Here is an 18,309-nt window from a genome sequence, read left to right on the forward strand (position 1 = left end):
GCAACATCTGGAGGGCTACAGTTTGAGACCACTTAGTGATCTACAACCTGAACCCCTCTAAATATTGCAAAACTACAAGTCCCAGCATGCCTACACAGCAAACAGCTGTCTGGGCATGCTGGGAGTTGTAGTTTTGCAACATCTGGAGGGCCACAGTTTAGAGACCACTGTAAACTGTGGCCCTCCGGATGTTGCTAGGCAACAACTCACCTAGCAGGACCCGGAAGCCGCCGCCGCACGTGGGGGATCCCCGCATGGAGGATCGCGATCCGGGATCCAGGTAGGGACCTTCGGCGCCGACCCTCCCTGGACGGTTCCCCCGTTTTGCCCGGACACCGATAGGTGGGCAAAGCGGGGGAACCGAACTTTAACCCCCCCTCCCCTGGTCTGCTATCGGTCGGTCGCTCGGCCGACCAATAGCAGGGATAGGAGGGGTGGCAACCCTGCCACCAAACTCCTATCCCTTTAGGGGGATCTAGGGTGTCTCGGACACCTACGATCCCTCTTATTTTCCGGGTCACCGGGTCACCAGTGACCCATATGACCCGGAATCGCGCAGATTGCAGGTCTGAATTGACCTGCGATTTGCGCGCCTCGCGGTCATCCCGGCCCGATCACTGCTACCGGTGACGCGGCGCTCCCGGAACCCCGCGACGTACATGTACGTCGCCGCGCGCCAAGTGACACTTTGCGGCGCCGTACATGTACGTCGCTCGTCGTGAAGGGGTTAAAAGACTCCCAGCAGCGAATTGGTTATTGTATAATGCAAGAGAAAAAACTTTAAACACAGCCAAACATGTATGGATAAGGAGCACCAATCAGGGCAGAACATAGTTCATAAAAGGTCTGTGAGTGCTGAATACTTCCTTTTTTCTTGATGACATGTAAGTAGAGGAACAAATTCTTAAAGTCCTATATAGTAGAAGCAATTTCAATCTTAAAGTTGTGGGATAAAGGGAATGTTGACTAAGAACTCTAGAAGAAATAACTCCTAATCAGGAACTTGAAACATAAGGAACCTCTATAGAAGAAACCATGGAGGTGACACCTGGATGAAGTCTTTAGAAGGCTGAAAAATAAATAACATATGTATAACAATGGGAATAGGGAGGGATATTATTTTATTTCCAACAGGAGGCTCAAAATATAGTGCAAGTTTAAAGCTAAATAATCTAAAATGAATTATAAAACTGACATAGATACATGAGACTCGGGTCTGAAAAAAAAATTATTTGAATGTTGACTCTGATGACCAACCAGCTGCTTTGAGCACATTAGAGAGAGAGCGTCCTGTTTTGAACAGTTTTAGTAGACATAGCTTCTCTTACGGATGGTGAAATGTGAATGCCTAACCCATCTGGCTACTGGAGAGGATACTGGAAGATGTGGTTTGCGGTAGGAAATGAGAAGTTGAGAAGAATTAGGAGATCTGAGAGAGAGTTTTAGCTTCATAAGATTTTAAACATCTGACAACACATAATTTGGGGTGTGGAAGAAAAGCTGGGTAGAAAATAGAGCGGAGGTTCGTTTTGGTTCGACGGGAGATGGTAAAGTGAACTCCTTGAGGAGTAAACGATCTAGGAGATATGTCTAGAGCTCTGACATCTGAGACTCTTTTAATGGAAATAAGACATAAGAGTTTTTGATTTGTAGGAAAGAAGTTTTAAAGGAAGGAAATCGTTATCTTCCCAAGAGGAAAAAAGATTGAGGAGAAGGGATACATCCCAAGTAGATTGATACTCAGGAAGAGGCGGTCTTTGAAAACGAATGCCTCTAAGAAGTCTACATACTAATGGGTGTTTTACCAATAGAGTCGATAAGAACATGTTCAGAAGAAATAGCTGATCTGTATAGGTTAATTGTCCTGTAGGCATTACCCGAATCAAAGGCGTCTGATAAATAATTTTGGATATGTGGGATAGATGTATTACTGGTATCCAGGTGTTCCTTGAGAGCACCAATGAACCCAAAGTCGCCAGGCCGATCAGTAACCTTTCCTGGTGCCTGGAGCCCAGGCTTCGGAAAGGATGTCTCTAGTAGATTGCGAAATTTCGAGGTCAAGACATGATGACCGGAGATGAGACATGCTACCAGAGGTAGGCCTCCTAAAAGAACAAGAGGGTGAGGATTCCCGGAGGGATCTTGAAGAATTGATGGAGATAACGGAAGTAGAATTGGAAAGTCTATCAAAATATTCAGTATTTGGGGAAACCAGACTTGGGATGGCCACCAAGGGGTTATCAAGACTAGAGTTGCATGTTGGTTCACAGTTTGTGAGAGCACTCTCTGGATCATTGCAAAGGGAGGAAATGCGTATAGGGTTTTAGATGGCCATATTTGAAGAAATGCATCCACTCCCAGAGCTTCTGGAACTGGATGCCAACTGAAAAAGAGAGGTATAAAAAAAATTGATTACTCAGTCCTCAGCAATACCACTCGAAAAACGAGTGTAGCATGGATGTATGGTACAAATGGAAAAGAATAATAGACTTTACACTGCTACATTTATATCATTCTGCATACAACTTTGTATATTTCATTGTCTTTATGATCAACATTTGTGAAATTACTATATACACTACTACTCCCCGAGGCTTATATTTGGTATAGAATTTTAGATAATTCTTGTTTATTTTACTGTATTATTGTACAGCCGTAGGGCCCTGCGGCTGTAACTTTCCAATTTATATGAATTTATTATAATTTAATTTAATTTTTTTCTTGGTATTAAATCTTATGTTTTATATTGGTCTGAAAGTCTATTATTCTTTTCCATTTGTACCATATGTCCACGCTACACTCATTTTTCGAGTGGAATTGCTGAGGACTGAGTAATCTATTTTTTTTATATGGTCTTCTTCTATTAATTCTCTCCTGGGTGTGAGAACATTTCGGTTAACCTCGCATACTTTTCTGTGAGCTACACTTTTCTACAGTTTTTCCCTGAAAAAGAGAGGTAGTTGACGATTCAAACGGGATGCAAAAAGATCCATGTATATTGAACCCCAATTGGAATTGAGAGAGGAAAATATTGAAGGATCTAACATCCAATCACTGTGGTCTGATAGGGAGTTCCAAGCCGCCACATCGTTGGAAAGGCCAGGTACGTATTCTGCCTTTAGGACAATAATTTTTGTTGAAACAAAAATTCCAGATGTCTGATGGGGTTTTTGAAGTTGTACCTCCTAATTTGTTGATCTATTGGACAGCAGAGATGTTGTCCATACAAAGTAAAATACAGCAATGCGATCTGCATTTTGCAAAGCTCTTGATGTTGAAGAAACCTGCTAATAGTTCCAGGCAATTGATATGAAGAGAATTCTCTTTGTCACGTACAGCCCTCACGACCTGGCGTACGGACACATTCACGCCTCTCTGAAAGGAGTGAGCGGACAAAAAAAAAAAACACAAAACCAGCAGAATATTTACTCTAATATTCTAACTCTAAGCTGCCACCTTGGCACGTTCACTCTCTGCTCCCTTGAGCACGCTCTGCTCTCTTATGAGCCTGTGACACAACTTAAATACACACTGTTTGTAGGTCCCCGTGACCTCGGCTGGGAAGGTATAGGGGTACTCTGCTTCCACACTCACTTTCACACACACCTACCACAATAGGCCCCAAAAATGAGCTTAACACACCCCAAAACCAGTCCACACACAATACGCTGCCACCATCAGTAGGCCGATAGAACGCCTCCATTCATACACAGATTCTTACACCCAGCCCTTTGACACCAAAACTATGGTAACGGCACGAGCCACACTTATACACTAATACAACTATATAAGCTATAGGCCTATAGGTTCGTTAGAGCATACAAGGCTACGCATTAAAGTTATGGCTTTAATGTACATAAAGGGTACAGTATTTTATTACAAAAAGAGTTAAAGAAACAGACCTACAAAATGTGCAAAACAGTTATACAAAATAAAAGGGGAATTAAAATCAGAAGAGTTCCATACTTAACGTTGTTGAGTAAAGTTCTAATCCGTCCTAGGGCCAAGGATGAAACTAGCGGCACTAGTCCATTCAGAATGGGCCCCAAACTTGTAACCACTAGATTGTGTTGGACCACCACTTTTATGGGTGCAGCAGAGGGTTGGATTAGAAGGGAGGTCTCCAGTTTCTTCTTAGATCAGCCCACATCATCCCACCTTCCAAATGGCCCAACCTCCTCTCAATCACAGATGATGATAAATCATAACTCCCATTGTACACAACAGATGTGACACAGATGGCAGTACACTTATTGATATGATGACATTATAACACATATTTTGATAGGATACATGAAGGGGTTAAAATGAACACCATGGTTAGGGATACATATGGCTTAATCTATGGGTACAATGGGGTCATGTTTGGGTTCTACATACAGCCTAATATTCGGGGATCATGATTCTGGGGGATATAAATAACTATGGCTACTCAGGGGGAGCCCTGAAAAACATATTTCTACAACTGGGACATATTTCCCTATATGTAAAATGTAAACCTTTTGTTCAAGTTGGCACCAAACTGGCAGGTTATGCACGATTAACCCAATCAGCAAACTAGCTGTCTTGAGGCTCCTCACAGCTAGGTACCAAGGGATATGTAAAGTAACCAACAACAGGGAGATACAAGAATACAAAAGTGACAAAACATATGGAGGGAGACAAGATCAAACAGAAAAGGCGGTATACAGCCAAAGGAAAATAATAAAAGGTCAAGAGGATACAGACATTTCAAAAAGGGTCCCAGAGAGTAAGGAGATATCCACCATATTTTTCCTACAGATGATATCCTCAGCCTATATTCACTACACTCTTCTTATGACCATTTGCCGCCTGTGGAGAGATGACCACATCGGGCACCCCAGCCTAGAAGGCTGGCATCGTATTCTATAATTTGATCCAGGTTGCAATTGAAAATGGTCTTGCCATTCCAGAGTTGAACATGATGGAGCCTCCATAAAAGTTCTTCTCTGGCTTCCGCTGATAGACCTTCCCTGAGGTGTTGTATTTTGAGGCGCTGGAGGGCCCTGTAGTATAGTGGGGCAGGAATGTTGGCCTGCATGGAAGCAGACAAGAGACCTACTATGCTTGCAATGGTTTTCAGAGATAAATTGTTTGTTTAGGATAACACACATCTCTTTTTGGATCAATTGAAGCTTTTTGAGTGGAAGACTCATGATAGTTGGTTGTGTATTTATTATCAAAACCAAAAATTCTACTTCCCTTGAGGGGGTCAATACAGATTTCTTTCAGTTGATTGAAAAACCTGAATTGTTTAGAAGAGAATAATGTCCATTGGAGGTGGTGGTGGGGAAGAGATTTTGATTGCGCCATTATGTGGAGATATGAACTCAAGCCCAAGCTTACTAACAATACATGGGTCTTCCGCCGAGCGGAAGAAGGGGAAAATGTAGTGGAAGGGGACTTACCTGCGGATGGTCTGGATCTTGGGTATCCTCGAGCTTCTCTGGATCTCCAGGGCCTGGATCTAGTGGGAAAAAATGGTGCTGGCTGGTATGAGGGAGCACCATATTGAGGTCTTTCTTGTGTAAAGGAGCCTCTGGGATAACCTCTGGATGAGGAAGAGCAGCTGGAAAATCTGCTCCGACCTTTCCCAGCCCACCCAAAAACCTTTTGGGGAAAGACTTTGCAGAGAGATGATTGGGCCTTGTCCAGGGAAGTGAAGATTCCCACAAATTTGCCTATTTCTTTAAAAAAGTTGTCACCAAATAGAAGGCCCTCAGAAGAGGGGTCAAATTCCACAGTAGCAAGATTAGCTAGTTGCGGGTCTAGCTTCATTAATATGGTTCTTCGCCTCTCTGCGGTCAGGGCAGCATTAGCATTGCCGAATATACACACGGCACATTGGTCCCAGCTACATAGTATGGTGGAATCAATAGGTTGTTCAGAAGAGATTGATTCCTCTGATATGTCAAGAATCTTTGTTAAAGGGCCAAGTAGGTCCAGCAATTTGTCATGGACACTTTTTAGGGAACGATCTAGACCCTTTTTTTTGGGGGGGGGGGGGGGGGGTTCCGTTTTTAGAATGTATTTAACAAGAATAGGGTCTAATTCAGGTGTGATTGCTGCCTTGTCCGGAAGGTTAGGTCTCGGACATTCAGAACGGAGTTTATTCAGTGATGCTCTGTCAAGTGGGTTTTTAATTCTGGCAGAGAGGTTTTTAGATATTTAATTATTGCAGATGATTCTAAGCCACTAACTGGTTGTGGCATTCCATAAGTATATTGACCTACCCTATTATGAGGAGATTTAAAGGGTACCTTTCATCAAAAACACTTTTGATATATTATAGATTAATGTATGCAGAATAACTTTCCAATAGCATTTTATTAAAAAAATATGCTTCTTTCTTTTTAATTTTCCACTTTGAAAAAATTACCACTAGGGGTCTCCCTACCAGTCCTTTTTTTTATAGATTTCAGACTCATGCAGGAGTCCTAAATCTCAGACTGCAGCTGGAACACAGACAAACTCACCTGCTCACTGCCAGGGAGCAGTGCTGAGCTTGTCTGTGTCCCGGATTCAGTCTGAGATTTAGGACTCCTGCATGAGTCTGAAATCTATAAAAAAAAGGACTGGTAGGGAGACCCCTAGTGGTCATTTTTTCAAAGTGGAAAATTAAAAAGAAAGAAGCATATTTTTTTAATAACATGCTATTGGAAAGTTATTCTGCATACATTAATCTATAATATGTCAAAAGTTTTTTTGATGAAAGGTACCCTTTAACTGAGGGATTTTTGGTCGTCATTGCAAAAGCGCATTTACCGGAGCGTTTAAAAACTTTGGCCAGCTGGGTGGTGGATTCCTCCGCTGACCAAAAATGGTATGAGGGAGTAGAAACATTAGTGGGTTTATTATGAGACATAGCCATAGTAATGGACTTAGAAATGGATTTAATGAAGACCTTGCAGACTGCAGAGCATTGTGTACAGATTTAGACACAAATATGTCTACCATAGCCTGTATTTGGTCAGGGTCAATAACATCATATTCCGCTGACTCAGAAGGGTAAATATCCTGAGGGGTATTTTTTTATATTTTCGATAATGCTAATTTTCTGTATAGCCGAATGGTATAACAGGAAAGAATATACTAATGGTATATAGTAGTAATGGGGTCTATGATAAGGCTAGAGTTAAATAAATGCTGAGAGGAATATATATTCCTATGGAATAAGAAGTAGAAAAATAGTGACTAAACTAGTTCGTGGCACAAGTACATTTGCGCTCCGCCACGAAGTACGAGAGCCGCAGAGATCTCGTGATAGGCGAGATTACTAAGGGCAGTGAACGCTGCGACGGAGGAACACTGACAAGTCACGCGCAGTGGGGATAGCGGCAAAGGAGAGAGGAAAAGGTAACTGATAAAGTGGTAGGAATGAAGAAAATAAGAGATTAAAGGGGGGGGGGACTTGGAAAAGATAAGGGGGGCTGAAGATAAGGGAATAAAAGGGATAAGGGGCTGTATGAATGATAATGGGAAATAGTAATGGAGTATAGATGGAAATGTGTATATAATACCACTGGGTAACGAATAATATGACACATGAAATATAATCAAATAGGGTATGATATTGTAAATACAATAAGGTTACACAGTGTGTAGAAGAGAATACAATACCAATCTTTGTCCTGCTGAGAGCAGCGAGAAAGGAGGAAGTATTCAGCACTCACAGACCTTTTTATGAACTATGTTCTGCCCTGATTGGTGCTCCTTATCCTTACATGTTTGGATGTGTTTAAAGTTTTTTCTCTTGCATTATACATTAACCAATTCGCTGCTGGGAGTTAAGTAATACACTGCACCTTTAGGTGGCCGTTTCCAGTGTCTAAGGCAGGCCACTGATGATGTGCACAGCATTCTCTACATGTCTCACATATGTAGTGGGATGGACATGCCGGCCCTGTGTGTTCTGGGGCGGAACTGAAGTACACCCCGCTCCCGGCCAATCCCAGACCCTGCGTGTCAAGCAAGGTGGCTTGGACAACACTGCATGTCACAGGCCACAACTGACAGGGATGCCAGAGGATTACCATAACAACCTCCACTGTGGTTCGCTGCTAAATGAGACCAAGCACTGGCGGATGTAACATGGCACCACCATAGAAACCATCAATACACGGTGCCGGATGTGACGCCACCATAGTAACAGTAAACAAACACACAGCCAATTCTTTCATTATATTTAAACTAACAAAGGATACAACATCACAATATTTTAAAATACACACCCCCTGTGGTTGCCATGTATCAGTGAAGGAAGCAGTTGGCTTTTGACATGTACTGGCAACATTTCAAAAGTTTTTACTAATTACAGTTACCCTTTTAAGTTTCATCATTATTTGCAGATATTCCCGACAGTTGCGGGTGCAGAAAAATCGCCTGGCTGGTTGCTGATTTCCCCTGACTACTTCAGATGTTTGTTGGGGTTGTGACTGATTTCCATTTGGCTAAGATTAGTCCTTTGGACTATGGTCACACATTGGAGGTCGATTACTCATGTGATCCTGACTGTTTTTCTCTGGTTTTGCTCCCAAATTGTGTTGCACGCTTTGTGCGTCAGAATTTGTGATAAAAAAATCCAAAGACTTAACGAACTCTTCATTTCACTTAGAAAACACAATAAAGTGTCTCCAGAGGAAGGGGCGTGTCCACCAAAAAGCTTGTCGTGTTCATGCCAACATATTTACTAATGTTCTAACATTGTAATGGATTTGAGCTCTGGAAAACTGGACAGCCCTGCGCAGTTGTAAAAAAATTTTTTTTTAAATTAAAATAAATTTAAAAAAGGCAAAACGTAGGGAAACGTGCCAGATTAGTAAATTACCATGGAAAAATACCTTTCGGGGATCAAAAATAATAATAAAAACACAAGAAAACTACACTTCATTTACTTAGTAAATTATGACCATTTTTTTTTACCAGTTGTGAGGTCCAAAAGGATGACTAAAAAAAACAGCCACCTTTTCCAGTTATTGGTTTCAATGGACCTTAATGGAAAACCTACTAGTTATGCATAGATTGTATTATTTCACCACAGGGAAGTACATATAAATTTAAAAAGCTCTTAAGCCACCTTGCTACCCAGATATGTTCCCTATAAACTACCCTGCCTCATATGCATGGCTCCTGTGGCCCCTGGTGTCTTCTTTTGCTGCTTGATATTCTTTGCCATCCTGCTGCATGAATACTACATTTCCTGGCAGCCATTGCAGCTCTCCTCTCACTGCTGTCCAACTCCTTCTCCAAAAGCAGCCCTTACTGTCCTGCTCTCTGAGCAGAAAAATTATGTATCTGATTTGCCAAAGCTGCACACACACCCCAGCTAAATGGAGAATGACTTATCAGTGCAGGGCAGAAACCACATGGTTTCTCTGTCTCTCTCTCAGGAAGGTTGAGGCTGCTTTCAAATAGGGATTTGGACAGAGACACAGAGGATGGCAGGATGACATATTTTCCTCATTCCCTGCATGTAAGTGATAACTAAATAAGGGGAAACTGCTCTATATAGCTAATGAATGATATTTAGACAAATAGGTTGGTGAGAGAATGGGCTGTGGGTTTAGTTCCTCGGAGTACCCCTTTAAGGTGATCTTTACACACAGTCTTTGTGAAAACCACGTTGTTTTCTTTATTGCTTTCTCCAAATTAATTTTAGCAGCATTCTAAATAACAAGTTATGTTTTCTGCTTGTGTTTTTTCTAATAAACTTATTTCCCCTCAGGACTCAAAGAAATCATCAGATTTGTAAAGCCTGCTCCAATTGATGAGGAACCAAACAAAAAGCAGAAGAAGCAGCAAGGAGGAAAGAAGAGTCAAAATTCTGGTTTAGAATCTCAGATGCACAATATGGATGTGAATAGTGCCTAATAATCCATCTATTAAATTGCTGATGGCTGTGCATCATCATCATCATATTGTTTACTGGCAATTGGAGATCAATTGTAATCAACTGTTACTGGTCTTCAAATTGTTTGTACACAGGAAAAATACTGACATTTGAATCTACAACGTGTTTAATGATGTTGACTAAAAGTGGCATAGTGCGATAAATAAATAAATGGGTTACAGATAAAACCTTTCAATCCATGTCAATTCAGTGTGTTGAATTTGTTACACAGTAGCTGTGTTCAGACAGCTATAATGCACAGTAATTATAAGAAGTCTGGGTGCTGCAGTAATGCATCTGCATTCTTCTGAAACTGGACTAAAATTAAAGGGGTTGTCCGGTGAAAGGAACAACCTGTGTATGGTGTCAAAAAGTTTAATATAGTGAGGGCGGAGCAAGCAGCCAAATGAAGTGGACGTTCCTCAGGTCTACAAAGGGACCTGCTTATAGCCACTGTTTGACCATCTTTACTCCGTAAAAAAAAAAAGGAAACCTACCATGCACCATCGGAATTCTGAGACCCTGCGTGTTATGTAGAGACCACTCTCGCCCAGCTGGGACCAGTGGTTGGACTTAGTGCCTGCGGCATTATTTACTGCTGGGTGGAAGTTCGTGGCAGCGGTGCCATCTTGCCGTGACTTCCCTGCTGGCTACATCCCTCATGTTCAGACACCAAGCCACCTCTCACAAACACCAGCATCTCCAAAGTGCAAACAGTCTGGTGGTGTGCAAGAGCGTTGCTGTTCCGAATTAAAGTGTGGGCCCCATCCAGCTTCAGGGAGTTTCCCGGCATCTGCCTCTATCTCCCTCCTGCTTTTGTCTCCACTTCACCCATTTCCTGAAGCCACAACAGAACCTGGAAATTGTCCGGGAGCCATAAAAGTGTCACATTTATAAAACCTAGTAGAAAAAAGCAGAGGAAGGCTGCAAGGGCCGAAATGCATCCTGTTTATTATGCTGCTGAGCAACAAGATGCCACAATTTCATGCATGCAGTTTTATTGTGAGTGCTAGGCTCTAACCCATCCACATGCACCACCAACTGATGATAATGCCAACGCTATACTGCTATTAACATTTCTAAAACCTAATTGCACTAGCCTTGCCATTCAAGCTCACTCTGTGTCACATATTTCAACACTGCGATATTTGGAAGTGTGAATTATCGGTAAAAATATAAACTCAGCAAAGAACCATAATGCAATATAGTGGTAAAATCATGTTCCCTATTTGATAACTCCTATCTAGGGAAGTCCAAGATATTAAACAAGATCTCAGACAGATTGGCTCTAAAGTAGAAGCTCTTGAATCTGTTTAACAAAGCTGTTTATGAATACACATCAGCAACCTCCAACCACTTTCAATCTTGCTAACATAACCTCAATTCACCGTGTTATACAGATATGTGATTTAAACTGGCACTGCTCAGACTTTTATTCCAGAACACTGGCATGAGTCAGTGCCCAAGACCTCAAATCAGCTACTCACAGTACCCGATGGTGCTCCCAGTGAAACAGAAAATAGTCTCCAATTAAATCCTTGATATGCACTTAATCCAATCCCAGTAAAAATGCACATTTCTTCAAAGCCTAATCATATGACTAATTCCCATGTGATTAGGCCTTGAAGAAGCTAAATTGTAGTGAAACAATTGTTGCCATTTATTTTTACCTGCTACCTTTAAAAGACCACAGATTGGATTAATTGCCTCAGCCCTGTTTTTCTTTTATAAAGGGTTACCTGAATTCAGACTTCAACTACCTAGAAAACTTTAGGGGCATTTCTGAATCAACACAGGAATACAAAAGAATAGTGCACCAAAAAAAACGCATAAAGAAAATAGATCTTTATTAAACATGCTCAAACATTAAAGCATGATAGTAGACATACCGTATATACTCGAGTAAAAGCCGACCCGAATATAAGCCGAAGCCCCTAATTTTACCCCAAAAACCCAGGAAAAGTTATTGACTCGACTATAAGGGGGCCTCTTCTCCGCGCTTCGGGCCCCGGACTAGTGACGTTGCCTTGACGACGACTAGTGACGTTGCCTTGACTTGACGCCGATGGCTGTCCGGGCATGCTGGGAGTTGTAGTTTTGCAACATCTGGAGGTCCGCAGGTTGAAGACTACTGATGAAGGGATTGACAGGCGGAGAGTTCACTCGAGTATAAGCCGAGGGGGTGTTTTCAGCACGAAATATCATGCTGTAAAACTAAGCTTGTACTCGGGTAAATACGGTAATAGTAAAAAGGCAGCAGGACACATACAGAAGATAAGTACGGAGACTAGACCCAAACATAATGCATACCAGAATAACGTTACCAAGTGCATAGTAACAAAGTATCCACAAAAAAACCTGCAATAGCAGAAATATAAACCATACAGGGTGCCAGACTATACCTACCTAACCCCAACAATCGTTTTGCTTAAAGAATGCTTCCTCAGGGGGCATGGTTCACCGATTTGTAAACTCCATATAGTTTACAAATGTTTCACTAAAAGAATGCTTCCTCAGGGGGCATGGCCAACCGATTTGGTAACTAGAGGGAGTTTACAAATCATATAGCCATGCCCCTGAGGAAACATTCTTTTAGCGAAACGATAGTTGGGGTTGGTTAGGTAGACTAAACAATTGTAACTCCTTTAATCGCTCCTCATAGCTAAGATGTTCCATGCCCCATATTAGTTTAGTCACGCGTCTCTGCACCCTTTCCAGCTCCACAGTGTCCATAAAAGGGACACTGTGGAGCTGGAAAGGGTGCAGAGACGCGCAACTAAACTAATATGGGGCATGGAACATCTTAGCTATGAGGAGCGATTAAAGGAGTTACAATTGTTTAGTCTTGAGAAGAGACGTTTAAGGGGGGATATGATAAACGTATATAAGTATATTAATGGCCCATACAAAAAATATGGAGAAAAACTGTTCCAGGTTAAACCCCCCCAAAGGACGAGGGGGCACTCCCTCCGTCTGGAGAAGAAAAAGTTTAGTCTCAAGGGGCGACACGCCTTCTTTACCATGAGAACTGTGAACTTATGGAACAGTCTACCTCAGGAACTGGTCACAGCAGGAACAATTAATAGCTTTAAAACAGGATTAGATACATTCCTGGAACAAAATAACATTAATGCTTATGAAGAAATATAAAATCCCATCCCTTCCCCAATATCGCGCCACACCTCTACCCTTCAATTCCCTGGTTTAACTTGATGGACATATGTCTTTTTTTCGACCGTACTAACTATGTAACTATGGTCTGGCACCCTGTATGGTTTATATTTCTGCTATTGCAGCTTTTTATGGATATTTTGTAAGTGTGCACTTTATGAAGGTTTGCGTGCTATGTTATCCTGCATCCATTACATTTCGGTCTAGCCTCCATACTTATCTTCTGTATGTGTCCTGGTGCCTTTTTACCATTATGTCTACTATCATGTTTTTAATGTTTGAGCATGTTTAATAAAGATCTATTTTTCTTTATGCGATTTGTTTAGTGCACTATTCGTATGTATTCGGTGTTGCATATATGAGGTGCACCCTTACCTACAGGTATTTCAATTTTTTTATTATTATTGGCGATTTCATATCTGAATCAGTCACGAACAAATCTGTCCTTATCACTGTTAAACAGTTTGCTTTGCTGGGAGACTATTACGCAGAGCCCATAATAGAAAGAGCTCACAGATCTCTCAGAGCCCACCCAAAGCCATCCTAACCACTTAGGGACATAATTAGTTGTTTTCTAGACTTCAGGGTCAAAGAATAAATATTGAGAAACGCCAGAGACAACACTTGCAGCTTTGACGCTCAACCAGTCACAAAATGTCAAGATCTTGCTCCTTCCTCTCTAACAGAGAAGGGTTCCTAAACATTTACCCGTTAATGATGCAGACTGTATGGGTATGCCCTTGCATCCTGGTACTTAAGGAAGCAGGGTGTTCCTGTACGCTCTGATCCCGTTAACGCTCGTGAGCACGCTTCATACCTGTGGGTCCTGACTGCTAACAGCAGCCAGGATCAAGGGATAATGTTGGTCATCATAAATTGGGCCGATGCCCTTTAGATGCCAATATCAATGTTGATCGCTGTGTCGGTTATGTAAAAAAAAAAATAAAGATCCCGACAGCTCAGTGGAGCTGATCGGGACCATCTCGGTGAAAACTCGTCTCAATCAGCTGAGAGGACAGCGGGAGGGCCCTTACCTGCCTCCTCGCCATCTGATCGGCACTCTAATGCTCCCAGCCAGCCATGGCAGGCTGGAAAAGCCCAGCACCAGTAACACTGATCAAAGCTTAGCATTGAACAGTGTATGCAATCAAATGATTGCTTGTTATAGCCCCCTATGGGGACTAAGAAAAAAAGTTTTAAAAAAGTTAATAAATGTGAATAAGCCCCTCCCTTAATAAAAGTTTGAATCACCCCTAATTTCTCATTTTTTAAATAAAATAATGTATTCAAAAATAAACCTATTTGGTATCACTGCATGAATAAATGTCCGACCTATTAACCCCTACAGGACCCATGACGTAACGGTACGTCCCGACACCCTGGGTCTTAAGGACCAGGGACGTACATTTACGTCATGGGCAGTTTTAGTCCCTGCCGTGCGCCGGGCGGGGATCGGAGCGGGATGCCTGCTGAAATCATTCAGCAGGCATCCCGTGCAAATGCCCAGGGGGGTCATCAGACCCCGCCATGTCGGCGATCGCGGCAAATCGCAAGTGAATTCACACTTGCGATTTGCGCGATTCCGGGTCATTACGGGTCTATAGTGACCCGGTGACCCGGAATAGAAGGGGGATCGCGGGTGTCTAAGACACCCACGATCCCCCTGAAGCGATAGGAGTGAGGTGGCACGGGTGCCACCCCTCCTATCCCTGCTATTGGTGGTCTAGACGCGACCACCAACAGCAGATCGGGGGCGGGGGGTTTACTTTCGTTTTCCCCGTTCTGCCCTCCCACAATAGGCGGGGCAGGACGGGGAAATGACGGGGACCGGCGCCGAAGATCCACTTACCGATCCGGGCGGGCGTCGGAGGCTGCAGGCGACGGAGATCGGCGGGCGGCGATGACGTGCGGCTGGATCCGACGGAAGCCGGTGAGTTGCCTAGCAACATTTGGAGGGTACAGTTTGAGACCATTATACAGTGGTCTCTAACTGTAGCCCTCCAGATGTTGCAAAACTATAACTCCCAGCATGCCCAGACAGCTGTTTGGGCATGCTGGAATATGTAGTTTTGCAACAGCTGGAGGGCTACAGTTTGAGACCACTATATAGTGGTCCCTAAACTGTAGCCCTCCAGATCTTGCAAAACTACAACTCCTAGCATGCTCAAACAACTGTTTGCTGTCAGGGCATGCTGGGAATTGTAGTTTTGCAACAGCTGGAGGACCACAGTTTGGAGATCACTTTGCAGTGGTCTCTAAAACTGTAGCCCTCCAGATGCAAAACTGCAAATCCCAGCATGTCCAAACAGCAATCAGCTGTCTCGGCATGCTGGGAGTTGTAGTTGCGTACCTCCAGCTATTGCATGACTACATCTCCCAGCATGCCCTTCGGCGATCAGTACATGCTGGGAGTTGTAGTTTTGCAACAGCTGGAGGCACACTGGTTAGAAAATACTGAGTTAGGTAACAGAACCTAACTGAAGGTTTTCCAACCAGTGTGCCTCCAGCTGTTGCAAAAGTACAACTCCCAGCATGCACGGTCTGTCAGTACATGCTGGGAGTTGTAGTTTTGAAACAGCTGGAGGTTTGCCCCCCCATGTGAACGTACAGTGTACATTCACACGGGCAGGCTTACAGTAAGTTTCCTGCTTCAAGTTTGGGCTGCGGCAAATTTTTCGCCGTAGCTCAAACTTCTAGCGAGAAACTTACCGTAACCCGCCAGTGTGAATGTACCCTAAAAACACTACACTACCACATAATAAAGGGTAAAACACTACATATACACCCCCTTACACTGTCCCCCCAATAAAAATGAAAAACGTATTGTATGGCAGTGTTTCCAAAACGGAGCCTCCAGCTGTTGCAAAACAACAACTCCCAGCATTTCCGGACAGCCACTGACTGTCCAGGCATGCTGGGAATTTAGCAACAGCTGGAGGCACCCTGTTTGGGAATCAGTGGCATAGAATACCCCTATGTCCACCCCTGTGCAATCCCTAATTTAGTCCTCAAATGCGCATCGCGCTCTCTCACTTCGGAGCCCTGTCGTATTTCAAGGCAACAGTTTAGGGCCACATATGGGGTATCTCCGTACTCGGGAGAAATTGCACTACTAATTTTGGGGGGCTTTTTCTCCTTTTACCCCTTAGGAAAAGGAAAAGTTGGGGCTACACCAGCTTGTTAGTGTAAAAAAAAAAAAAAAATTACACTAACATGCCGGTGTTGCCCTTTACTTTTTATTTTCACAAGCGTTAAAAGGAAAAAAAGACCCCCAAAATTTGTAACGCAATTTCTCCTGAATACAGAAATACCCCAGATGTGGGTGTAAAATGCTCTGTGGGCACATAACAAGGCTCAGGAGTGAGAGTGCACCATGTACATTTGAGGTCTAAATTGGTGATTTGCACAGGGGTGGCTGATTTTACAGCGGTTCTGACATAACCCCCCCCAAAAAAAATACCCACATGTGACCCCATTTTGCAAACTACACCCCTCACGGAATGTAATAAGGGGTACAGTGAGCATTTACGCCCCACAGGTGTCTGACAGATTTTTGGAACAGTGGTCTGTGAAAATGAAAAATTTTATTTTTCATTTGCACAGCCCACTGTTCCAAAGATCTGTCAAACGCCAGTGGGGTGTAAATACTCACTGCACCCCTTATTAATTTCTGTGAGGGGTGTAGTTTCCAAAATAGGGTCACATGTGGGGGGTTCCACTGTTCTGGCACCACGGGGGGCTTTGTAAACGCACATGGCCCCTGACTTCCATTACAAAACATTTTTTTGCCAAAAGCTCAATGGCGCTCCTTCTCTTCTGAGCATTGTAGTGCGCCAGCAGAGCACTTGACGTCCACACATGGGGTATTTCCATACTCAGAAGAGATGGGGTTACAAATTTTGGGGGGTCTTTTCTGCTATTAACCCTTACAAAAATGTGAAATTTGGGGGGAAACACACATTTTAGTGAAATTATTATAATTTTTTTTTACATATGCAAAAGTCGTGAAACCCCTGTGGGGTATTAAGGCTCGCTTTATTCCTTGTTACGTTCCTCAAGGGGTCTAGTTTCCAAAATGGTATGCCATGTGTTTTTTTTTGCTGTTCTGGCACCATAGGGGCTTCCTAAATGCGACATGCCCCCCGAGCAAAATTTGCTCTCAAAAAGCCAAATATGACTCCTTCTCTTCTGAGCATTGTAGTTCACCCGTAGTGCACTTCAGGTCAACTTATGGGGTACCTCCATACTCAGAAGAGATGGGGTTACAAATTTTGGGGGGTCTTTTCTGCTATTAACCCTTGCAAAAATGTGAAATTTGGGGGGAAACACACATTTTAGTGAAAAAAAAATAATTTTTTTTTACATATGCAAAAGTCGTGAAACACCTTTGGGGTATTAAGGCTCACTTAATTCCTTGTTACGTTCCTCAAGAGGTCTAGTTTCCAAAATGGTATGCCATGTGTTTTTTTTTTGCTGTTCTGGCACCATAGGGGCTTCCTAAATGCAACATGCCCCCCAAAAACCATTTCAGAAAAACGTACTCTCCAAAATCCCCTTGTCGCTCCTTCGCTTCTGAGCCCTCTACTGCGCCCGCCGAACAATTTACATAGACATATGAGGTATGTGCTTACTCGAGAGAAATTGGGCTACAAATACAAGTATACATTTTCTCCTTTTACCCCTTGTAAAAATAAAAACATTGGGTCTACAAGAACATGCGAGTGTAAAAAATGAAGATTGTGAATTTTCTCCTTCACTTTGTTGCTATTCCTGTGAAACACCTAAAGGGTTAAAACGCTGACTGAATGCCATTTTGAATACTTTGGGGGGTGCAGATTTTATAATGGGGTCATTTATGGGGTATTTCTAATATGAAGACCCTTAAAATCCACTTCAAACCTGAACTGGTCCCTGAAAAATAGTGAGTTTGAAAATTTTGTGAAAAATTGGAAAATTGCTGCTGAACTTTGAACCCCTCTGGTGTCTTCCAAAAGTAAAAACACGTCAATTTTATGATGCAAACATAAAGTAGACATATTGTATATGTGAATCAAAATTTTTTTTATTTGGAATATCCATTTTCCTTACAAGCAGAGAGCTTCAAAGTTTGAAAAATGCAAATTTTTCAAATTTTTCATCAAATTTGGGGATTTTTCACCAAGAAAGGATGCAAGTTACCATAAAATTTTACCGCTATGTTAAAGTAGAATATGTCACGAAAAAACAAT

At 42.6% G+C, this 18,309-nt stretch overlaps 1 protein-coding gene across 1 annotated transcript in view; it reads left to right on the forward strand.

The window, feature by feature from the left end:
* The window catches only part of SARS1 (seryl-tRNA synthetase 1), a 170,003-nt gene extending 159,881 nt beyond the window's left edge, over positions 1 to 10,122 (forward strand). The window contains exon 11 of the mRNA XM_056557709.1: positions 9,746 to 10,122. Within this exon, the coding sequence (XP_056413684.1) occupies positions 9,746 to 9,891 (146 nt within the window). The 3' untranslated portion in view covers positions 9,892 to 10,122. The remainder of the gene's footprint in view (positions 1 to 9,745) is intronic.
* Positions 10,123 to 18,309: the final 8,187 nt, after the last annotated feature.

This window comes from Hyla sarda, chromosome 2 (assembly GCF_029499605.1).
Source record: "Hyla sarda isolate aHylSar1 chromosome 2, aHylSar1.hap1, whole genome shotgun sequence".
Classification (NCBI taxonomy): Eukaryota; Metazoa; Chordata; class Amphibia; order Anura; family Hylidae; genus Hyla; species Hyla sarda.